The following is a 24,463-nucleotide window of genomic DNA, read 5'->3' on the forward strand; positions in this document are numbered from 1 at the left end:
TATAGCTGGTTCACTTTGCTGTACAGCAGAAACTAACACAACACTGTAAAGCAACTATACTCCAATAAAAATTAATTTAAAAAAAAATATCCTGAGCATGTATCTAAAAGGAAGGCCTTAGAAGGCCTGGGAACTTACAAAGAATGTTGCCAGCATTTACTGAGCATCAGACGTTAAGCACGAGAAAGTGGAAACAAACACATGAAAAGGATAGAATGTTTGATCTCACAACCGCCTCTCCTGTCCTCTGTCCCTGGAAACAGCCCAGCTGAGGCTTCATTCAGGCCCCCTTTCTCCTGCCCTTACTCCCGTCCCCTTCGAGAACGCTGTGTAAGCTTCACTGTTCTGCTCAACAACCTTCCAAGGCTCCCCATTGCCTTCAGGGTACAGTCCTTTCAAAGTCCCTCAACCTGCCTCTCCTGTTATTCCCTCACGGAAACCAGAAACCTAACCAAGCACAGCAGTCCATTCGTTGCTCCGGAAAATGCTAAATAGACCCTACCTCCCAATCCTTGTTCACACCCTCCACCATATCTAGGATTCCTTTCCCATTCCTTACTTTGTCTAAATCTTACCCTTTCTGCAAAGCCAGCTCCGGGCCAGCCTTCCCCTAAGAACTCCCACAGTCACCCTCGCTATCATGGTCTTTCCCTCCTTAGCTGCCTGACTCTTTCACTGGGCATTTAGTACCCACTGCTTTTTCTTTTTCTTTTAATTAATTAATTGATTTTATTTTATTTTTGGCTGTGTTGGGTCTTCGTTTCTGTGAGAGGGCTTTCTCTAGTTGCGGCCAGTGGGGGCCATTCTTCATCGCGATGCGCGGGCCTCTCACTATCGCGGCCTCTCTTGTTGCGGAGCACAGGCTCCAGACGCGCAGGCTCAGTAGTTGTGGCTCACGGGCCTAGTCGCTCCGCGGCATGTGGGATCCTCCCAGACCAGGGCTCGAACCCGTGTCCCCTGCACTGGCAGGCAGATTCTCAACCACTGCGCCACCAGGGAAGCCCACCCACTGCTTTTTCTTGATAGTTACCCATTATTTAGGCAAGCCTCTGCTCCTCAAACCAACCACAGTGCCTGCCTTGGTCAGCCGTGCACCCTGGCTGGATCACAGGTGATGCTGGGCCTCGGCTCTCTCATCCACTGCACAGAAAGTCTGGGGAAATGAACCTGGAGGTCCTTGCCAGATCTAAGAGTCTGTAAACGGGGTAGGCCATTCACTAAAATTACCGGAAAACCTCTTTTTCTAGTTTTCCCACCTAAGCCCTGTCACTCAGACTAGGAAAATGAATGGGAGATGTTCAGAGGATGCAAAAAAAAAAAAAGATTCAGACAGGCAGCTTGTGAGCATGCAGAGATTAAGTAGAGAGAAGAGCTGCAACCTTTGACTTTTTTTTTTTTTTTTTTTTTACAAAAGTTTATTCTTAAATGTACAATAGGTTCCAAGACAACACTTCATTCTAGCTATAGGTGGCAACAGATGTTATGGCAGGGAATCCAGATGTTTAATCCAGATGTTTAAACAGGAATGGAACTAAGGATCATCATTGCCTCAGGCACAAGGGACAGCTTACTTTTTGCCAGATTTCTTAATTCCACCTGTGGCCAGGGGGCCTTTCCCCGCGGCCTTCGCTTTTAGCTCCTCGAGTTTCTTTTGCTCCTCCTTCTGTTTCTGCTTGAATGCCTTATCTTCCTCGTCCATCTCCTTGGCTTGCTTCTTGGGCTGCTTCAGGGGCTTCTTCTTGCCACCTTCGCGGCCCGACATGGCGCCTGCCGCCCCTTCCCCAGACCCTGCCACCGGATCCAACCTTTGACTTTTTAATTTAAAGAGACCAAGATCCAAAACATAAAGCTCCCCACGCCTTCCCTTTTCAGTGCAGTTTGCAGCACATCCAGAGCGGATGCTATAAATCAGGTTGGAGACGACAGACAGGCACCACTTCCTGCTCCTTAAGAGACATCTCCTGTGAGGAGGTGTCATAGGACAGCATTTGAGGGGGCGGAGGAGAAGGGGTCTTAGGTTTAGAAGTTTCCCATTTCTCTGATTCTGGCAGGAAGGCAGCTGGTACATCCCTAGAAGTTAACCTAAGTGAACTGAAACAACTTCAGAATCAAGGCCCACCTGTCTACACTCAGAGCCCTTTCTTGAACCTTTACTTTAAGAGGCAAGAAGCAAGTCTCAGATTGACCTTGACTTTGAGTGAGAAGTAAATGCTCTCCTGTAAGGCGGGTATATTTGACAAACCCATTTCTCTACCCTTCCTCACAAATCCAAAGGCAGCACATGCCAGAAGAGAGCACTCCATCAGGAGACCCCACTTTATCTCAGGGGTTTGTTTTGTTTTATTGTTTTAGTAATTCCTACCTCAGTTTGAACACGATGCTCAATTTCTCCGCTTTTAACAGACACCAGGCTTTACCCTCCATACCCCAGAGAGTGCAGTGAGAACGAAGAAAAGTGACGAGGAAAATAGAACAAATATAGCAAAAAGGCTAGAGACATTTGTGAAACCCATCTTTTCAGGCACATAAACTCAGACACAGGGAGGGAATGACAGAGTTAAAGGGCGACTCGGACACAATTTTATAAAACCTTCTCACAGCATTTCAATGTTAGAATTCAGAAAAGACTTCAGAAATCTCCTGGACAAACAGCCTCCTTTGCATAGATCTTAGAGGCTGTGCTCAGAGGGGCGGAGACTTTCCTGGAGCTACATGGGGTCGGTGCAGGAGGCTGGACAAGGGATTCTTTCCCAGAGAACAAGTATGTCCCCTCTACTACTTCCTCCCTGGGCTTACTTTAGGTTCTCAGCTCAGTGAAAATATTTTCAACCTTGACCAGATCGCAGAGAGCAGTTCTATTACCCACAAATCCTGCTGAGAGAAAGGAGAAGAGGCCCAAAGCAAACAGACCTAAGTGACGGGCCTCCTTAGTGTTGGGCCATCAGCAGACCCAAGGGAGGCAACCATCTCTGGTTCAGTTTGTCTGTGTTTTGTTTCGGGTCTGGAAGGCTGTTTTAACTGCCTGTTGATTGATAGGATGACATACTTCCCCACCACTCTTCCTTGCCTAAGTTGCAAGAAGCATTAGCAAAACAAATTCAGGGCCACTTCTCACATCATCACCAACGCTTAGCAGATCCTGAAGAGCCCTGTGGTAAGGGGGGTGCCTTAGCCAGGCCGGCAGGAACTTGTAACAAAGCAGCTTCTATACCAGCAGGAGAACTGAGAAAATGCAGACTTTACTAAGAACTATGAGGTCTCAAATGTCAAGGTTGGGCTCTCCACCCGAACTTCAGGTTTCCGTGAAGGTCTTTCTCTAAACTTTTGCAGCTCAGGTCAGGTGGGCTGCCACCCCGCCAGAGGAATGATACTAGCACAGTAAATAGGACTGAAATATGTAGGCAGAACCCAAGTTCAGTGCGAGGGTGGATGGAGCCTCCACTTGGAATTTCCTTCACTCTCAGGAGCAAAGGAGCACCAGTATCTTACCTGTTTGCAAAGAAGCTGTCAATAGGGAAGCAAAGGCAGATGGAAAAGAAGCCAGTGATTCACCTTCAACTTTGAACAGGGGCTACCAGCCTAGAATGGCATTGTCCCTAAGCGCTGGAACCTCCAGTTCTTGGTCATCCCAAGGTGAGGGAAAGGTGGTACATGTGAATAAGGAGAAGGGTGGCCAGAGGAAAGCGGGAAGATTCCATATTAATTTTGTATTAATTTGTATTTCAGACTTTTAATTTAAATCCTTCATACAGATAATTTCCTAAATTATACTCAGCACCATCCAAGGCTTTTAGGTTTTGTTTGCATTGTTTAATTAAGAAAGTGCCCAAAGCAAATCAAAAGGTGAAGAGCTCTCTAAATGTCTATTAAATGTACAGTTTTACTACCACCATTTTCAGGAGCTGGGCGTAAAAATAAGTTGTCATTGAAAGTACGTCCCATCAGAGGTTTCTATAGGTATCCAAAGGTATCATGTAAATAAGAGGCTGAGATTAGTGAATACAAACTCTCTGTAAAACCACCACTGAATGTTCTGAATCCTTCTCCCATAATATTTCCACATTTTTATCTGTCAAATGGTTTGGGCATGCAATGGGGACATGGTAACCAGCTAATGGTGCTACCACTTTCTAGTGATGTGACACCCCATCTCCAGGATATGACTTAGGCACTCTGAACTTTTTTTTTTTTAAATTAAAAAATGGAAACAAAACCCAAAAACCTTGGGATTATCCCAAGTGTAGTTTGGGAAATCAGTTCCATTATGTACAATGTGAGGACAGTGTGAATTATCCCTGGCTGCCTCCCAGTGTTCCTATAAGGATCAAATGTAAGTGAAACTCCTGTCATTTGAAAACTGCAAAAAGCACTCACTTGCAAGGTACCGTTACTGTACTATGGATGCCTCACAGGTGTATGTATTGCTAATTTGCTGGCAAAGTTCTTAAAGGAGAAGACTGCATCATATCATTTACTTCCCATGGCACTCATACAGTGGTAGCTACCAATTTCATGATTGCTTGTTAAAAGTAATGATTCTTAGAGCCTCAGCTCTAAAAGCACTTTGCCTATTGTGACTAATACATTGTTATACATAACCACTCTGGAAACTTCCACTCTATATGCTCCATGTTATATATTACACCTCCCTCTTAGTGACTGACCCCATCTTCCATCCTTTCCATAAGCCATGGACTTCCCCTCCCTCCTCCAGCTGAATCCTCAGGTTCAACCTCTCACATTTCCTTTTTCATGCAGGATGATCCACTCATCACTCAACTATAGAACAGTACCTGTTCCCTGCTCCGAGTGATCCTCTCAGACAGCAAATCCGAGTTGTTTCGTTCTTCTTCCAGCTCCATCTCCAGTTGAGACACCTTGTCCTAAGAAAGAAGTCACAAACACAGCCTATTTAACTTGCACTGACCAAGTTTTTAGGAGCAGGGACTGCCCCGTGGAAGGACAACCCCAAGGGCAGATCAGAGCTGAACACCGTGAATTAGAGTTTGGAGGAAAGATGTGTCTTTTTCTCATACTGTCCAAAGTACATCTCTTTAAAACTGTGTTTTATGGCTTTTATAATGTAAAATATAATTGTGCATCTAGAAAGTACATAAAAGGAGAAGAAAATATTACCCCAAACCCTAACAAGCACATGTTTCCTTCAAGCCTTTTTTTCCCTTATGAATCAGTTATTTTACAAATATCTACCTAAGCTTAACAGGTATCTGTTAAAAAACAATGTGGAAACCAAGATATCGTCCAAGGCACACTCCTCTAAATACTCTAAACTCAGGACAATGTTCTTCCTCTCTCTTGCTCAGGGTTTCCAAGACCCTCCCAGGAATAGAGCCTAGAACAGCCTTTTGCATCTGCCTTTTTCTTCTAGGGAACCTCATATACTTAGCACCACACACTCCCAAATCCCCATCAGAGTAACATAAAGACAGTGCCAGCCCATTCTGCTAAACCGAATATTCACAGAAGAATAGTAATTTCTATCTTCCTTAGCCTTCCTAATTTAACATCACTGAGTGTTGAGAGAAAAGTACTTCAAAAGTAGCTTTGTGTACCAAAAAAAAAAAAAAGAAAAGAGGCTTCGTACACAAACCACCCCACCTTGAACTGGGGGCTTGTGGGGTTTGTACATGTGTTTCTCCTGCCACCAGCCAACGTGTCATATGTCTGGATTAAGTCAGAGCCATGAGCCAGACACACTAAAAGCAATCAGCATTACGAGTTTCTATGTAAGCCTGCAGCATCTGTACATAAATATTGTCTCTGCGATTGTCAAAGTTGGCTGACAAGCCTCCGTATGCACCAAAAATAAAACAGAACTCGTGAATGACTAAATGTCTGTGAATGCCTTCCCTGTTGTGAGCGAAATCTACAGAGAACCCAGAAAGCTCTCTCCCAGGAGTCCAGAGTCCCAAAGACCAACTCAGAACAGCTGGGTCCTGCACCAAAGCTCCTTATTTGTTCAGTGGTTCCTGACCCCTCCAAGAACCCCTTATTTGTTCAGTGGTTCCTGACCCCTCCAAGGCCAGTGTCACTCAGAATCACCAAAGATCCACAAGTACCGCATTTACATACGACAGCCACCTGAGTTTCTGAGTTTACAGACAATGGCCTTTATTGAGAGAGCTCTTGAGTCTGAGAATTTATCTGTTAAGTGCTAGTAAAGGAACAAGCAAGATATTAGTCCCAGCAAGACAGTCCTGCCAGCCGCCGCTTAGGGAGGAAGCACCCTCGGGTGTGCCTCACAGGGATGGGGTCTTGAGAGCTGTTCATTTTATATGTTCATTTTAATGGAGAAATAGCTCAAACACTGCACAGGGGCAAATGAAGCTTAGCTATGCCATGGCTTCTACACCTTGAGTTAGTAAAAGGAAATGTTCTTTTTAGTCAGAATATTCTAGAAGGAGATGACCTGGCAACCCAATGTTTGCCTAAAAGCACCTCTTCGCAGGGCTCTCTTCTTGCCTATAATCTGTACTGTACTGTACAGAACCCAGCAGGAGACTTCAGGGGGTCAGGCCAAGGGTCATTACGCCAAAGGTTCTCACGTCACTGCCTGACGAGGCCTTAGCTTGTGTTTAACCAGATTGTTCGGGTCCTAGAATAATCACTTCCTAGTTACCTGGGTTGACCTTAGTTTGCCTTAAAATGACCTCCCCTAATGAGATTAGAACCAGGACATCAGCAAAATACATGGCAATCTTGCAGGGGGTGGGGGGGTGGGGGGGGGGTGGAGGCGGGGCACGACACCCTAACCAGGTAATTCTAAGCCTCTAAAAGGGCCCATCTAATAAAATCTTTAATGGTTGAACCATCACTCCCTAGATATAAACTGCTACTAAGTCTCGTGGAGGTTTTAAAAGTTATTTCTATTGATTTGCGAAGCTGAATCAGGAATTCCACTGATTTTAAATTCCAGCTCTCTCTCCCTGGCCTTGAGCGCTGTCTGACTTTTATCAAAACCTTGACAATGTTAACTTCTCCCGTAGGTCTGAGGCTGATTTTTATGTTTTCTCTAAATTCCATGGGGACGTGGGATGTGTGGGGGGGTAGGGGTGGGTGTTTCTGGTTTGGGGTTGGTTTTGTTCTTGAGGATCATTCTTTTTTGTAAGTCCAGCTGGACTGATGTTAAGGTTCTTCCTGCCCTTCTTGACAGGCTGTTCATACTCGGATTCTATTACTTGATTCATGTTTTTCTAACGTGTGGTGCTTTCATCTTGTGAACAGCTCACCCCAGCTGGTGACTCCACCGAGCACTTCCTGACAGACTGTCTTGGACTATGTATACACGGTGTGTCCAAAAGTGACCTGAGCCGGTTTACTGCCAGCTTTGGCAGAGCTGGATCATCTGTGAGGGAAAACGGGCCAGAATCAGGCAACAAAAGTGGAGCATGTGGTGCAACAAATGAGTGCTCGGTGTCCCTAGGACTTGGATGGTTTGGATGCAAGGTTTAGCCCTTCTCTAGATTCACAGCAGCCTTGTCTCCTTTGTAGTTGGAAGCACCACCCAAAGCAACAAACAGATAAAGAACTATCTATGTCCCCTTATGCAAAATCACCTAACTTCCTTGGACTCTTGTTTGCTTCCTCTTCCAGACAATGACGACACTACAACTAAATTATTTCCATCATTCCTTCCAGCTCTGACGTCTTATGAGTCTACAAACTACCAGCTTCTTCCTCAAATCAAGCAATGACTTTACTGTCTTGCTGTTCAAGAGAAAAAAAGCCAAAGACTTCCCAAAGGCTGAGGCGTGCGCGGAAAGTCTGCCTCCCTCGAGTCCCACACCCGCGCCGCCCACAAACCTCCAACTGCTTGATGAGTCGGCTTCGGTCATCCTTGAGGTGACTCTTGGCCTCCAGCTCGTACTCCAGGTCCTTGAGCGTCTGCTCCAGAAGTTGCCTTTTCGTGAGCGCTTCCTCCTGAGCCCTCTGGTAGTCCCGTAACTCTTCCTCCAACAGACGCGTCTGGAATGAGGAGGGGCTGGGGTGCTTATCCGGGCACGTCAGGAGCACAGAGATCTCGTCAGTGTGCAGGCTGACCCCGAAGGGGATCAGGCGGCCCCCACTCCACTGGGGTTCAGAAGCCTGTGAGCAAGGGCCACCTTCTTCTGGGCCTCAGTTTCCTCTTCTGTAAAAAGAAGCCGCTTTTCCAGCTACAGAGAGCAACCCATTGGGTTATAAATTCAATTCAGCAGGTATTGGCCAGCATTAAATATAACAGAAAAAAGTATCAGAATAGTACAAGCAAATATTGTTTTGTGAAACTTTTCTACTAGATATTCATATACTTGTATGGATGCATGTATTACCGGGTTACGAGGCAAGATGCCTTTCTTACTGTAGGTCGTGGCCGAAGATACCTGAAAGCCCTTGAACTAAGTAAGCACCTCCCAGAGTGTAATCTATCACCCACCCTCCTCTCCACAGAGGTTTAAAGCTGGGGGAAGATAAAAGCTAAAATCATGACCCCAAAGCAACCTGCAGGCACAAAATCTATTAATATAAACATGTAAATTAAGTGAAAACCACTACTCTCTAGAAGAATATGTTATCAGTTGTCATAATTTACAGTGTTTTGTTCCTCCACAAGGTGGCACTGAACTAACAGCTTTGAAGAAAGTGCAACCGACAGCTTGATTCACAAGGGGTTGTGTTTTCCACTCCGCTGGAATCTCCCCAAGGGAACTAGGCAACTCAGCATACAGAAGGTACTCCTTAAACATCTCTGTGGACTGATTCGGTGAAGCCTGAGGCTGTGTGTTTTGTTCTCAACTTCCTTCCCTCCTGGAGGTGGTATAGGGTAGCAGGTGAAAGCACAGTCATAGGAATAGAATACACCAAGGGTTAATTTCCTTCAGGGAGTATATGATAGCAAGTGGCGAACTTCATTAAAAGAGTACCAGCCTTTGGGGGTGATCTTCACGGAAAAGTTGGGAAAGTCTCAAAGATACTCTTTCTGGGGACCCAATAGGTTAGGCTACTTTAGGAAGCCCAGAGGGAAGACTAGGAACTGTGTTCCTCTCCTGGAGGCTGATAGGAACACCTGAAATTTCTATGAAAACAGCAGTCTTAAAGAAGACATCTCCAGATAAAGACCCCAGTCTGGTTTTGGTGGTGACTGAGTGAAAGCACAAAGTGAAAATCGTCCCATGGAAAAAAGGATGACGAGACATTCTTTGGATACAGAGGTACTCCAGAGCATGAAAAAAAATCTCTCCAAAAAAAAAAGTCTTCAAAAAATTCTCTGTGCTTCAGTTTCCTGATTTGCAATATTGGGATAAATATAAAACCTACCTTAAAAAGCTGTCATGAGACTCAAATGAGATAATACCCCCAAAAGAACATGGGTTTTAGAGTCAGAAAGACTGACAGGTAATGGTACAGCTCACCCTTCCTTCCCCAATGCCCAGCACATTCCTACCTTCTGACGCCCAGTAGATCCCTCCTAACATCTAGCAAGTGCTCTATCATACCAAGAGTATTCAGTAAGGATATGCACAAAAGAATAGTACAGTGTCTGGAATCATGAGTAAGTAAATAACTTCTGAACCTACGAGTGCTACCTTTAAGTAGTTAAAGCTGCTCTTTGCTAAGTGGGATTTAGAAAATAAATTGAACGGTGAACTCTAAGTCTTAATTCTCTAACGACGACCTTCATCAGAACTCTTCTAGCTCTATGCCAAAGGCAAAATAGGTAAAATGCCTATTTCTCTCAAAGCAAAGGAGGCAGTACTACAGCACTTAGGGTGGATGGACTCTTGCAGCTTTTTTATTTACGGAGAGCTTTAACTCAGCTCACCCAAAACGTGGTGGAAGGTTGTGAACAGAGTTGAGCTTGAGTTTCTCAAGGATCCCAAGTGACCTTGGCTTATTAATTCATTTTTGTTTTAAACGACTCCATGACTTCACCATCCTGACTTAGGGTGGCGTCTGACTGCAGTTTCCTTCTAGACTGATGAGGTGCCTGCAGATGGAAATAGTGTCTCACACGGCTAGACCACTGAGAACATCTAGGAAGCGCCCTCTCTGTTTTCATCATAAGGAATCCTTTTTGGAATTACTGCCCTTTTACAAACAACATGGTCTCTATCTGGCCTTAGCTAATCTCTCTGGATCTCAGTTTCCTTGTCTAACTAGAGGGTCTCTAAGTTTCCCTCCTACCCAAAGATTCTAGCAGAGTAATAATTATACAAGAACCAAGGGAAAGCACTTTACAGGGGTCACCGTGACACTGATTTTCTGAAATCAAAACAGCATACCACGTGTTTGTTTGCATTCTGGCAAATATCAGAATCCTCCCACCCAATTGCTGTAGAAATGATTCTGCTTCAGTGCCAGAGAACTGTGCTGTCGATATGCTAATTTCAGCTCTTACTAGGAGTCCTGTATCCCTAAGACCCTAAACCAGAGGGGATCTGTTACCAGGGTCCTTTCAGAAGTATTCTAGAAGCCTGTAATAAATATCCATTGTTCTTTCACACAGTTTCAGCGCTGACTCATGGGCGACCTTCCTTTGATCATCAAAGATAATAAAAGTTTGTTTTTTAAAGAAAAATGTGTTTTCCTGTGGAATCTTAGTGCTCTTGGCACTGCTTATGAAAAAAAAGCAAGCTTTAGGATTAAAAAAAAACACAAAAAACTAATATCAGTGTCCAGAATATATAGACCCTCTGCCATATAGTCTCACATGTTACCTCATTTAATTATTAAATCATTATTATTTTGTATGCTTTTAAAGAGGGAGAAACAGATGCTCAGAAAATCGGGGTAACTTGCTCAAGGTCATCCAGCTGGCAAGAGACAGAGCAGAAATCAGCTTACACTGTACTTGCATTTTAGAGCCTTCAGCTTTCCATTAAAATAATCAAAAACATTCCCTTTATTATACACAGTTCTTCAGAAGTCCAGACTGAAGGGAGCTAACATTTGGGTTACTTTGCTCTATTATTCTTAAATATAAAACCAAGAATATGTTTTAATAATTTCAGTACTCATAAATTCCTGAAGATTTCTGTGTCTCCATTATTGTTGTTCTGAAACTCTTACCCACCACTCCCACGGCAATGAAAATCTATATATATAATTTTAAACGAATGGCAAAAAAAAAAAAATTAGTTATTATAATCCCTGTTCTAAGATTAAATTAAAACAATGATACATATAAATCATTTAGACACAGCTGGGCACACTACTGGTGCTCTACCAGTGGCAGCTAAGCTTTTTAGGCAGATCTTGGATTAATCACGAAAATGGTCAAACTGAAGCTGTGTCCATTTAACCTCAGAGGCCCTGGGTCCTCTGTGTCTTAGAATGCCATCTGCCCCGAAGAAACCATCCCGAGAATCAAGCACAAACGTTGTCTTAAGAATCTACCCCAAGCCTCTCCTAGAAGAGTTTCAAAGCAGTCTCGAAGGATATTCTGAACACGGGTAAACCAGGAACTGCTCTGGCCAGGCATTACCTCATCCTGCATTTTCATGGCAGTCAGACGGGACTTTTCTGCCTCTAGAGTTTTCTCCTTCAACTGCCTCTGCATTTCTGCAAGTTCCCTGCGATTTTTCTCCTTGTATTCATCCAGCTGGTTCTGGAGCTCCAGCGTTGATGTGCGGGACACCTCAACAATGTCAGCCATCTGGAAGAAGTGACACGGGTGAGAGCCCACCCTGTGATGCTCCATCTGGGGCCAGGGAGCTAGGTTTGCGCCCCAGCTCAACACGTCTCGTCTGCTTTCTTCTGTGGCACCCCACCCCGAAGACTGCAAAGCACCTGATCGTGATCTGCCCAGGATTAGTCTCCTGGAACTTGGAAGTAGCATGGAGGTGTGAACAAGCACATCCTCTGGAGCTAGATCCATGGTCCTGGGTCACATCCTCGCTCTGCCATTTACCAGCTACATGGCTGGGGCATTGCCTACGCTCTCTGGGCCTCTGCAGTGTACTAGTTAAAAATACTGAAACCATAACCTTTACCTTGCAGGGCTGTTGTCAAGATTAAAACAATACATAGAGACAGAATTCTAGTTAGATACAAAATAGCTGGTAAATGACTGGCGCACAGTAGGTGTCAAAAAAAACGGCAGATACTCAGGCTGGTTCCATCAGCTCTGTGCCTTTTCCCTCCTGGGTGTTTTAGGGCAGAGGTGAGCAGAGGAGCAGCAACTACTGGGCTTTAAAACTGCCTTTCAGGGCTTCCCTGGTAGCACAGTGGGTGAGAGTCTGCCTGCCAATGCAGGGGACGCGGGTTCGAGCCCTGGTCTGGGAGGATCCCACATGCCGCGGAGCAACTGGGCCCGTGAGCCACGACTGCTGAGCCTGCGCGTCTGGAGCCTGTGCTCCGCAACAGGAGAGGCCGCGATAGTGAGAGGCCCGCGCACCGCGATGAAGAGTGGCCCCCGCTCGCCGCAACTAGAGAAAGCCCTCGCACAGAGACGAAGACCCAACACAGCCAAAAATAAATAAATTAATTAATTAAAAAAAAAAAAAAACAACTGCCTTTCATACTCCTGCACAAGAAAGATAGGTGCAAGTGCACAGATTACGCACAAAGGCAGAGGTTCTGATTCAGTTAACATCTGTGAAGTCTGCACTGACGTGCCAGGCTTCTTCGGGCAGCTGTTGAGAGGAGCTGGGCCCAGGATCCAGAGGGCACTTTCTAAACCAGTTCCCCTGTGACTGGGATTATCAACAAGGCCGAAGAGCTGCTTCCCGGGATCTGCAAATCCCTGACACATTTGTGCTGAGACATACTGCAGGGCTCCTCAGCCCTATCGGGCCCTTACGGGGAGCTGGGTCCCACGCCCTCTCCCTCACCTCCTTCTGCAGTTTCTCAATGGTCTTGTCAAGGTGCCATCGCTCATTCTCCATCTCATTCTTCAGCCTCCTTAACTGCTCCTTCTGTTCGGTCTCGTCTTTTAGCTTCTCAGACAACTGCTTCTGCTCCTGGGTGGCCTGACTCAGATTTCTCTGCAGATGGCAGGGAAAGGACAGTGCTATCACCTACCTCCCAGGTCAGCCACAGAAACAGGTGGCAGAGGGAGTTTCACAGCCACGCCACAAAGCGATCAGACCTGCTACATCAGTGATGAGGAAAAGGATCAAAATGAAGCCATCACAGAGACACAAGGACATCGTCGGCTATGCAAGTCAGGGACCAAGATGCAAAGTTGATTTAACCAAAGACCTATGCAGGAATGAAGGGCAGACGAAGGATGCATTACGGAAATACAGAAAATGGCCAAGGCTGCTGCAGGTGGTGATTCAGGAGAGTGTCCAAAAACCTGACAGAACTCATGCTTGAAAACTGAGGTACAGTTATACATCAGACAAACTTAAACCCATGTGGCAATTGACATCCTGTGATATATAGCATTGCACCTAATGTTTGAGCATTTTCTCTGCTATGCAGATGATTCTCACAATTAAAATAGCTAAAAATGAATCTATAAGAAAAAAGAACATTATCCCGTGGGCCAAGAGTCCACTTGGGTAAGGGGAGTTACAATCAACAGAATCCACGGGTTGGACTCACACATAGAAGGAAAGGAATTTGGCAATCCACAAGCTGATGAACCTGATGGACAGAAGGTATTAAATGGAAGAAACACTAGTCAGGAAAAGTACAAACGAGTGGTTATTTAGTGAATCAGCACCAAATACTAGTACTTCTTATAAAATGTACCATCTTGGGTGCGATGTTTCCCCTGGGTTCCTCTGAGGCTCTCATCTCACAACATTATACAGACTGATGTCCTTTACGTAAAAATCATGCAACTCTAAAAAGAAAAAAAAGAAAATCCTAGAATATCTTAGGAAGATTATAGTGGCTTCTTTAAACAGCTGAGTGTTAAGGCCTTTGGCATAAGGATATCATAAAGGGGCACAGCTCAGAATGGGGGAGCATGACCCAAACAGGAGCTAGATCATAAGAAAAATGTTATCAGGCACTGAGGGCTGAATGTGGGTTAGTACAAGTACTGCTTAGGACCTCCTCAGTCTTGTGTCCCTGCAGAGGCTGTATGAGGACAATGGTTATATTTGTACAGTGCTTAACAGTTTACAAGCTGCTGTCACGTACAGTAACTCAGGCATTTTGAAAACACTCACAAAGCACTTCAGGCACTCCTGGTTTGCAAAGCTTTGGAACAGCTCTGCTGGCCAGCCACATGGCCTGGGGCCAAAAAGCCACCTGTGGAGGGCTGCGCTCAAAGAAACAGCCAGCACAGCCGGGCTGCTGAAGTTGATTGCTGCAGGGAACCAATGTCAACAAAAGCAGTTGGGGAAAGAGGGTGGTAAAAGAAAGGTAATCGGGAGTTCAGTGGGGGGCAATTAGCAGGAGTGAGTCCCACCATGGTCCAGCTGGACACACACCAGAGGGAGGGTCAAACCCCCCCCCCCCCGGACCTGTGTCTGTGGTTGATTTAGTGGTGTTGGGGGCAAAAAGCAGCACACAGGGTAAGGTAAGCAAGGTATGGTTGGTTCCTTCATGTGGGAGAAAACTCTCAGGAACATGTATCTCAAAATGTCAATTCTTGAACAAAAACAAATACAGAAGGACATCAACACAATCCCATAGAACCGCCAGGATCCAGCTCAACCCCTGCCCCTACAGATCCACTAGCCTCTCTTCTTCTTCCTTCTGGATCCCAATCCCAGGGGCCCCAGGCCAGCAGACAAGCCAGCCTCGGCTTCATTCAACCTCCATGTGGTGAGCACACTTGTTTCACCCTTGGCTCAGGGAGGGCTCCCCTACCACCCCCCGACACCGGCTCTGCTCTCCTGTGTCACTGGAGACACCCCAGACTCCCCCACTCTGAGCCTGGGGCCTGGCCAACACCCCCTGTCCCAGCATACACATTTGCCTAGAATAGTAATTTTGCTAAATTATTTTAAAAACATTTCTTGCATGCTTGCCTCTACTGCAGGGTAGTAAGATCTGTAAAGGCAAGAAATAGATTCTCTATCTCAGTATGTCTCACAGTCCAGACTCACTATTAGGCATATGATAAAAACTCAGTGGTTGAGAATTAACACCTATCCCCAAAAGTGATCTAAAGATTTCTTATATCAGAATCACCGGGCAAGGGTGGTGGACTGCTTACATAAAATGCAAAATCTAGCCTGTTCTGATGAAATCACAATTTTTCTTAGAGTGGAGCCCACACATTTGCATTTGAAAGTTACTCAGATAATTCTAACATACTCTAAAGTTTAGAAATGCTGTTTAAACAATGCTCTGCCTCTTCAGTGATTCAAGAAATATGTTCCAGTATGTCCATGCTGAAAAAATATGTCCCAAATTCACACGAAAAGCAGCCAACTTGGCAACTTTGCATTTAGGAGTTAGGTGTGAAATGCTCTATAGCTACAGCGACTGTATTTCCAAGACCAGCCAGACAAGGCCATTGACCAACACTGGGACAAAAATTTGAGGAAAATTTATCAGGTCGGAGAATCCAAAACACAAGGTTGCTGGATGTATAGTGAGTGCCCTTGAGCTTGGGGACCATTATCTCGGTGGATGCAGAGCCTTTCACTATACGGCTGAGCAAGGTCCCGATTAGTCCGTATTAACGATAACCAAGTGGCAGGTGAGCTGAAGCGCTTAAAGGAATGAGAGGCTTGATCAGAAGGAAGTCAGTCTCCTCAGAGCCCGTGCCACACATTAGCCATGGACCGGGACAAGCATGGCGGCTTTCTTCTTCTCTGGTCTCAATACACAGAAGCCCACTAGGGTGGGAGGTGCAGGCATACAGAGTATATATCATTATCCCTCCCTGAAGGAAAGAACTATGGCTTCCCCATCTGCAGAAGCCATTTCTCAAGGGAATCAGAGATGTCTTTGCCATGAAGGCAGTTCAAGTAGATCTACACAGCGGCACAGTCCTCAACCAAGTGGTAGGGCTGAAGCAAACCAAGAATGGCATCCCCTTTAAGAACCTCTGCCACTGTCTGACTGAGTCATAATAAATCAGACCTAAGTTCACATGGTCTTCAGCTACTATGTAAAGAAATACATTTATCATCCACGAAGATGCAACAGATTGCTAAAGGCACAAAGATTTTGAAATGTAAAATGCTTATGTGGGGGGAAAAAAACTGCTACTCTCTCCTCTTACTCTAAGGGTTAAGCTCCCTTTCGGTTGCCAGCTTTGGGAGAAGCATGCAGGAAAAGTTATCGAACTAAAGGAATGACTATCTGGTTCCCAAACTGAGAAAAAGCAAAGTATTTTTGAGTGATGGTGCACTTTTCATAGCACTACTTTTTTTGTTTTGTCTTTTGTTTGAAGATATTTTTTGATGTGGACCATTTTTAAAGTCTTTATTGAATTTGTTACAACATTGCTTCTGTTCTATGTTTTGGTTTTTTGACTGCAAGGCATGTGGGATCTTAGCTCCCCGAACGGGGATCAAACCCACACCCCCTGCATTGGAAGGCGAAGTCTTAACCACTGGACCGCCAGGGAAGTCCCTCATAGCACTGCTTTTGAGACCAGATAATTGAGATAATGATGGTGAGACTGTTGGACCCTCTTAAAATTCTTGCTGGATTATGTTGCCAGTGGCTAGCACAGCCCCGCGCTGCACGAAGCACCCTCCCCATCTCAGCACCACTGGGAAAACAGGCCTGAACAAAAAGTTAACAGGTCAGGGATAATTTCCAAGGCAGGGATGGTGAGCCAGAGGTGGGGGCAGGTGGGGATTACATTAAGATCTTTAGACCTTGAGGCCATCATCTGTTGTCTCCGCTGAATTAGCTTTGAGTTGCAGATTCACAGCTGGTGAACCACTTCCTTCTGTGTGAAACTTTCTGGTTTGACCAAAAGATGATAAAGACAGAGCCTGTAATAGCTGCACCCAGTGCCTGGTGTGGACGTGACACAAAGGCGCACACTTTTGCCCCTGTAGAGTACAAATGTTTTTCCTCTCTTTCTGTGCCCAACTAGCTCAGAGATTTACACCCTGCACTTTGGCTGCTGGGTTGCAGCCATCACAAGCCTTAAACAGCAGCACAGTGAAACTGCCATCCACACAGAATCAACCAAACAAGAGTTAATAACAAAGACCTAGATTTAAAGAAAGAAAGAAAAAGAAATCCAAAGCAAGGACAGTCAGACACCAAAATGAGGAAAAGACAGGGCTTTACTGCATGCAAAAACAAGGTCTCTGTCCAAAGCAAGAGAGAAGGTGCAGATTTGGGGGTGAGAACTCCTAAGTCGTGGCTGACCTGAGTGAACCCTAGTACAAGCAGGTTCCCCTCCTCTAGCCCCAAGGAGTTGAAGCTGTATATGAAAGGAAAGCTGCAATTAGGCATTTTAAAATACGAATCCTGAGCTAGCCCCTGACGCTTTTCATGTGCCCCTCCCTGACCTATCCTTACAGACAAGCAAGTCCCAAGGGAAAACTTTAACAGCCTCTAAGACAACTGCTCAGAAGCACTGGCTTTTACCTCCTCGCAAGCTCGCCTGAGGGATGCTTGATGCTGCTGGTTCTTTAAAACCCCAGAGCAGGTAGAAGGAAGGACACACCTGCATCACGCTGAGGTCACTGTGCAAAGTCTATTTAGAACCTCAGTGCAGGCTTTTTTTTTTTTTAAAGAATGTACTTCAGGCTTTCTAACCTTCAAATGGGAAAACCTAATTTTCCAGGAACCTACCTATTTTGAACAGAGATAGCTATCTAGTTTCAAGGAAATGACTTCCTCCTGCTCCTTTTAATAGCCATCTTGGAGGACTGCACTCTGAGAAGTCTATTGGCCCAGAGGAGAAAGGAAATTGGCTTCTGCCACAGAGCCGACTCTACACTGCCTTGGGGACCAATTCTGGCGGCCTTCCTCACACAATTCATATTTTATCTTTGGAAAGCTGTCAGGCTCTGTAACGTCTAGAGCAGGATTTCTCAACCTTGGCACTACTGACATTTGAGTACCTCACTGCTATGGGGACCGTCCTGTGCACTGCAGGGTGTTTGGCACCATCCCTGGTCTCCACCCACTAGATGCCAGTGGCATCTCCCCAGTTGTGACAACCAAGCATCTCTAGACATTGCCTAATGTCCCCCAGTTAAGAACCATTGGTCTAGATAGATAGTCTGAAGTCCAGGACGGTCATTATTATGAAAGGAGCTGCCTGGAAGGACAGGACCAATGGCGATCTGTACCTGTCCCTCCGAGTTTGCTTCTCGAGCTTCCTCGGTGGGGGATTAAAGACAACAGCCCTCAGTGTTTACCTGAGCGTCTTCCAGCTCACTCTGCAGGGCCCTTCTGGCTGACGCTGCTTCTTTTTCTTCCTTTCTTGCATGCACAAGGGCCTCCTCTAATTGCCGAGTCTCTCCCTGCAATGAAACACGGGGTCAGCGTACACTCAGATGTGTGCTATGCCTAGGAAGCTGACTTGGTGGCATAAAAGGCATGCAGGGGACATCCACAGACACAGCCAGCAGAGGCTGCAGCCACAGTGCACCTGTCATGGGCCCACGACAGCACACAGCAGCCGTACAGATGTGTACGCCTGTCTGCAGCTCCCTACTTAACCCGAGGTCAACATCCACTTCAATCATCTGAGATGATTTTTGGGAAAATACAAATATCCACCCTTAGCGCCGGAGCTTCGGAAACAACAGGTATTGAATGGACTCAAGCACACAGTTTCAGAAAAGCTTTTCAGGTGATTCTGATGGATGACCATTTGGGGAACCTCTGTGAGCATACACCCCCACTTTACATTTCTCCTGTCCCTTTTTGTTGTCAGCTGCCCTTTCTCACAGCCATCAGGACGTGTCTCTTGCTAACAGCCTCCCACTTCTAGAGATCTGGCAAACCAGATAATTGGTTTGTTAAGACTTGCGTGACTTCAGAAACCGTCAACCAACTGTTAAAAAAAGAATAGACAGTCACGAGTGAGAACGGGCCCGACGGTAGTGTTAAGACGGCCTTTTTGGGTGTTCGGAGGCCTCTGCTCAGTGTCGAAAGGTTGACCGCATCTTATGTCTGGGTAAACGGGGACTCCTGTGCCTGTACCTGTGCTTCCCACCCTGACTCCGTCAGCCCCGTTCCAGGCAGCTCTAGATGCCCATCTCTCATTAGTGCCACGCAGAGAGGAACAAAAGCGATGGGTTACAGAGAGGAGATGATCACGCTTGCCTTGACCTTTCCTACTCCATTATGATAATAAATCCCTTTCTGCTTCTCCAGTCGCTCACACAGGAAAGAAGGATCCGGCACTGCCCAGCCTGGGCTCAGGGTCCAGCGAGCCTCACCTGGTACTTCTTGAGCATTTCCTTCGCTTTGGCCTCGTCACCCTGCAGGTCAGCAAACTGCCTCTGAAGCCGAGCGGCAGTGCGCTCCAGCTCTTGGATGCTTCCCCGCAGCTTCTCGTTCTCTTCCTGCAGAGCCTTAGCGCGCATCTCAGCCCCAACCTGGGTTTGCTCTGCGGTGCTGCTCCGACTGGCCAGGACCTCAATGTTCTGTTAAAGACACGGAACAGGTGAGCATGGGAACCAGGGTCAAGGCGCAGCTCCCAACTTCGTGGATGGCTGGCATTTATTAAAACCCACTACGTGCCGGGCACCGTGCTAAGCCAGGGATCGGCACACGACAGCCTGTTAATAAAAATAAAGTGTTACTGGAACACTGCCACGCCCATTCGGGGGCACACTGTCCACAGCCACTTTCGTGCTACAAAAGCTGTGTCAGGACTTGTGGCCAAAGCCTAAAACATTTGCTATCTGGCTCCTTACAGAAAAGTTTTGCCGACCCTTGCCTGTGTCAAGTCCTTGACATGAAATTTCAACCTTTTAACAACTCTAGGAGGTAGATACTATTCTTATCACCATTTTAAAGACAAAGAAACTGGCACTTGGGTAGACTGAAGAACTCGTCCAAGTTCAGGTGGGAGAAAATGCATTCGGGCAGACCGAATCCAGAACCTGTTCTTATAACCACTGATGAGTTCGCTTTCCTGACCCCTCACCACATGCAGGGCCTCTTAGTAGAAGCTCTTGATGAAGGGCAATTTCTGCTTATAGGGTTTTTTTAAAATGTCTAACACAAAATGGAAATCTAAAAATTTGCTTAAATTATGGTACAGTTCACGGTGCAAACTCTAGGTACTACCATCTGAAAATGAGCGTGTGCTGCACACAATCCGTAACAGAAAGGAATGGCAACAATTACAGGATGACTACTGTTAATTCCAGATGTCACGTAGGCGTTTTATTTTTTGGCTCAGCATCTTAAAAGTGATGGTAAGTGGCCTTGTCCAGAATTCCACCTCTCCCAGCAGACCTCTCATCTTCTATTTCTCCACTACTACAAAGATGCCAAAACCAGTAAACCCAGTGCTCACAAAACAGTGCTGCAGATGCCTTCAAGGAAAGGAAGGCCCAGGGAAGGCAAGATTTGGCTTCGAAGGCTATGTCACAGCCCACTTGGGAGAGCTATCTGCCGAAATCACTTGCTTGCATAGCCTTTCAGAAAGATCTTTAAATCCTGTAATAGTACAGGAAGCTGTATTATCCTGAACTTAACCAATTTGAGAGTTTCAGAAACCAGAGCATCTTTTCACAACCCACATGTTCCATTTAATTCTATCCATCTGGGAAAGCTCATCAGAGTCAAGCTACTGAGTCAGAACAAGGTTGGCGGGCATTGCTAGGAGAACACTATGGTGCCCAACAGCTGGGATTTCTCTATTACTATTTGGACATATCATCTTCTACCGAAACTAGCAAGATCACTGAGGAGAAATAAAGTGTGGTTGAAAACCTGAGGAGGGATCTAAAGAATCCAGTAACTGGTCAGACCAGGGAAAGCAAGAGAAAAGTCCAGATTGTCCATTCCTGCCCTAACTTTCCCATTAAGAGATAAGAAACTACAAAGCTACAGTTATCAAGTGGTACTCAAATAAGGATACACACGTAGTTCAATGGCATAGAACTGGGCGTCTAAAAATAAACCCAATATTTACAGTCAATTGATTCTCAACAAGGGAGCCAAGATAATTCAAGGGGGAAAAGAAGAGTCTTCAACAAAATGGTGCTGGGACTACTGGATATCCAAATGCAAAAGAATGAAATTAGATCCTTTCCTTACACCACACACAAAAATTAACTCAAAATGGATCATAGACCTAAATGTAAGATCTACAACTATAAATCTCTTCTAAAAGAAAACACTGGAGCAAATATCGTGAGCTTGAGTTACGCAAGGCTTCTTAGATACAATACCAAAAGCATAAGTGACAAAAGAAAAAACAGATAAATTAGATTTCATCAAAATCAAAAACTTCTGTGCTAATGATACCAACAAGAAGGTGAAAAGACAACCCAAAGAATGAGAGAAAGTATTTACAAATCATATATCTCATAAAGGACCCATATCTAGAATATATAAAGAATTCTTGGGCTTCCCTGCTGGCGCAGTGGTTGAGAATCTGCCTGCTAATGCAGGGAACACGGGTTCGAGCCCTGGTCTGGGAAGATCCCACATGCCGCGGAGCAACTGGGCCCGTGAGCCACAATTACTGAGCCTGCGCGTCTGGAGCCTATGCTCCGCAACAAGAGAGGCCGCGATAGTGAGAGGCCCGCGCACCGCGATGAAGAGTGGCCCCCGCTTGCCACAACTAGAGAAAGCCCTCGCACAGAAACGAAGACCCAACACAGCCAAAAATAAATAAATAAATAAATAAAAATTAAAAAAAAAAAAAAAAGAATTCTTCAACTCAATAATAAAAAGATAACCCAGTTTTTTTTTTAATGGGCAAAGGATCTGAATAGACATCTTTCCAAGAAGATATACAAAAGTCCAACAAGCACATGAGAAGATGCTCAACGTCATTAGTTATTAGGGAAATGCAAATCAAAACCATAACAAGCCACTTCACACCCACTAGGACGGCTATAATCAAAAAGACAGATAATAGTCAGTGTTGGGGAGGATGTAGAGAAATCAGAACCCTCAAACACCGCTGGTGAGAATGCAAAATGGTGCAGCCACTTTGGAAAACATTTTGAAAGTTCCTCAAAAGTTTAAACAGAGTTATCATAAGACCCAGGAATTCCACTCCTAAGTATGTACCTCAGAGAAATGAAAACATCTGGCCACACAAAAACTTGTGCAAAAACTCCACAGCAGTATTATTCAAGGTAGCCAAAAAGTGGAAACAACCCAAATGCTCATCAACTGGTGAACGGGTAAACAAAACGTGGTCTGTCCATACAATGGACTATTATTTGGCCCTAAAAAGGAATGAAGTACTGATACATGCTACAACATGGGTGAAGCTTGAAAACATTATGCTAAGTGAAAGAAGTCATTCATAAAAGGCCACATACTGACATTTATATAAAATGTCTACAATAGGCACGTATATAGAGATGGAAAATAGATTTGTGGTTGCGTAGGGCTGAGGGGAATGAGAAGATTGGGAGATGACAGCTAAAGGGTACAGGGTTTGGGATTAAAATATACACACTACTATATACAAAACAGATAACCAACAAGGACCTACTGTATAGCACAGGGAACTATACCCAATCTCTCTTAACAACCTATAATGGAAAAGAATCTGAAAAAGAATATAACTGAATCACTTTGCTGTATACCTGAAACTAACACAACATTGTAAATCAACTATTTCAACAAAAATTTTTAAAAAGTCATGATGTGATACATAAAAAGTTAAACAGTATAAAGTGTATGATCCTGTTTTTTAAATAAACATTGAGATATATATATATATATATAATTTGTAAAAAAAGAGTACAGGGTTTCTTTTTGAGGTGATGAAAATGTTCTAAAATTAACTGTAGCGATGGTTGCAGAACTCTGTGAACATACTAAAAGCCATTGGTTTTGCACTTTAAATAGTTGAATTGTATGTTAAGTATCTCAATACAGCTGAGTTTTAAAAGAGGAAAAAAGGACAAAGGAAACCCAGAGGCTGAGGCGGATGGAGGGGATGGAGGAGCTGAAGTCCACCGAGGTACTGGTGAGAACAAGAGACTAAAGACATTTGCCTAAATCTTCTGGTAAAGCGAAGAACACTTCCACGTGCAGTCAGTGATCTTTCATTCACCCAGAAATCTCAGGAAGAGCAAGGATACTGAAAACCAGATCTGGTTTAAACTGGATTGGGGCCTACCTGGCACCCTGACATGCTAGATAAAGGACCCTGTGCTGTGTTTTGATGTTTAGAACTTGGTATTTTCTCTGTTTGGAAGTTGCAGGGCACATTCTGAGTCCATCTGTCTTAGGAGGATGGACCAGGCAGCTTATCACTCAGCTGCTAGTGGCAGGGTCTGCTCCAATCCCAGCTCTCAATCTCACAGGCTGAGTGTGACTCTACGGGAGCTTGTATGTGTTGAGACACTTAGTCCTGTTTTGACTATTTGTAAAACGATAATACGTTTTGCTCTATGTCTTCATAGTGTGGTAAACCACATTACGTTTACAAATAAATTTAACTTAGGCCTCCATTGGCAAACCTTTCCATAGCGGCGCCCCTGTTCCTGTCCCCACCCCACCCCACGCCCCCAGTCCACTATTTCATGTAAAGCCCATAGGATAACCTTGCTCTTCCTGAAACCGTTCCTAATTCACTTGCAGCAGTGCTGGAACCTAAAAGAATAAAAATCATATCCCTTTTTTCAAAGCAAGTTCTTCTCCATGACTTGTCAGCACAGAAAACTGGTCTAGCGGGACTCCAGAAGCTCTTCCAACTCTGAACTTTGAACTATGCACCACCTTTTCCAAATGCTTAAGTTTGTATCTCATGACTGTGGCAAAGGCAGGAGAACTCTAGGAGGACCAGAGCTGGTAAAGATCTACTCTGACAGGTCACTGGGGACAAACGCTGCTGACCTCACTTAATTAATTGCTGGTACTTCATTTCTGTGATGTTTTGATCTTAAGTGTTGTACGTCACAGCAAGACTAGGGAGGATGTCCCATCATAAATAAAAACCAAAGAGCACACAGTTCTTAACGATTCATTTAGCCAGATCACACCCTCTATGTAATATCTATTTGTAAAAAAGATCACATGGATGTGTCTTTTAATATCTTACCTATTATTCATTCGTACAAGCAGTCAGAAATAGTTAACAAAAATCAATTTCAAATTCCACTCCAAAAGGTCGGAAACACTACCCTAGGTCATCACCACAAAGACAAAAGTAGCAGATGTGCTACGTTCTCTTGTTTTTCAAGATTGGACCATCCCTTAAAATTGCCCTGAGATCATTTCTTCACCTGTATGTACTTTGTTACACAGGAAACTGGCAACAGTGGCTGGCTGTGAAGAAGGGAATTGGGGCTACGGAAAGAAGCAGAGAGAGCTATTCCATTGCAAGCCCTCTTGTGAGGATTTAAATGGTGAACTATGAAATTCAAGAAGTATTAAAAATGTTTGAATAAATATACATTTTTGTGGAAAAGACTGACTACCA

General features: G+C 44.8%; 2 protein-coding genes across 4 annotated transcripts in view; both read right to left on the reverse strand.

Moving 5' to 3' along the window:
• CGNL1 (cingulin like 1) overlaps positions 1 to 24,463 on the reverse strand; it is a 154,481-nt gene that overhangs the window by 14,271 nt on the left and 115,747 nt on the right. For all 3 annotated transcript variants that reach the window (XM_059913184.1, XM_059913182.1, XM_059913183.1), the window contains 6 exons: positions 19,275 to 19,481; positions 18,246 to 18,350; positions 12,831 to 12,983; positions 11,483 to 11,653; positions 7,825 to 7,986; positions 4,794 to 4,883 (listed from right to left, as the gene is read on the reverse strand). In XM_059913184.1, coding sequence (XP_059769167.1) covers positions 4,794 to 4,883; positions 7,825 to 7,986; positions 11,483 to 11,653; positions 12,831 to 12,983; positions 18,246 to 18,350; positions 19,275 to 19,481 — 888 coding nt within the window. The remainder of the gene's footprint in view (positions 1 to 4,793; positions 4,884 to 7,824; positions 7,987 to 11,482; positions 11,654 to 12,830; positions 12,984 to 18,245; positions 18,351 to 19,274; positions 19,482 to 24,463) is intronic.
• LOC132359352 (translation machinery-associated protein 7) lies at positions 1,396 to 1,815 on the reverse strand. Its single transcript, XM_059913198.1, has one exon. The coding sequence runs from the start codon at positions 1,760 to 1,762 to the stop codon at positions 1,568 to 1,570; it is 195 nt and encodes a 64-aa protein (XP_059769181.1). The 5' UTR covers positions 1,763 to 1,815; the 3' UTR covers positions 1,396 to 1,567.

Source organism: Balaenoptera ricei, chromosome 2 (assembly GCF_028023285.1).
Source record: "Balaenoptera ricei isolate mBalRic1 chromosome 2, mBalRic1.hap2, whole genome shotgun sequence".
NCBI lineage: Eukaryota > Metazoa > Chordata > Mammalia > Artiodactyla > Balaenopteridae > Balaenoptera > Balaenoptera ricei.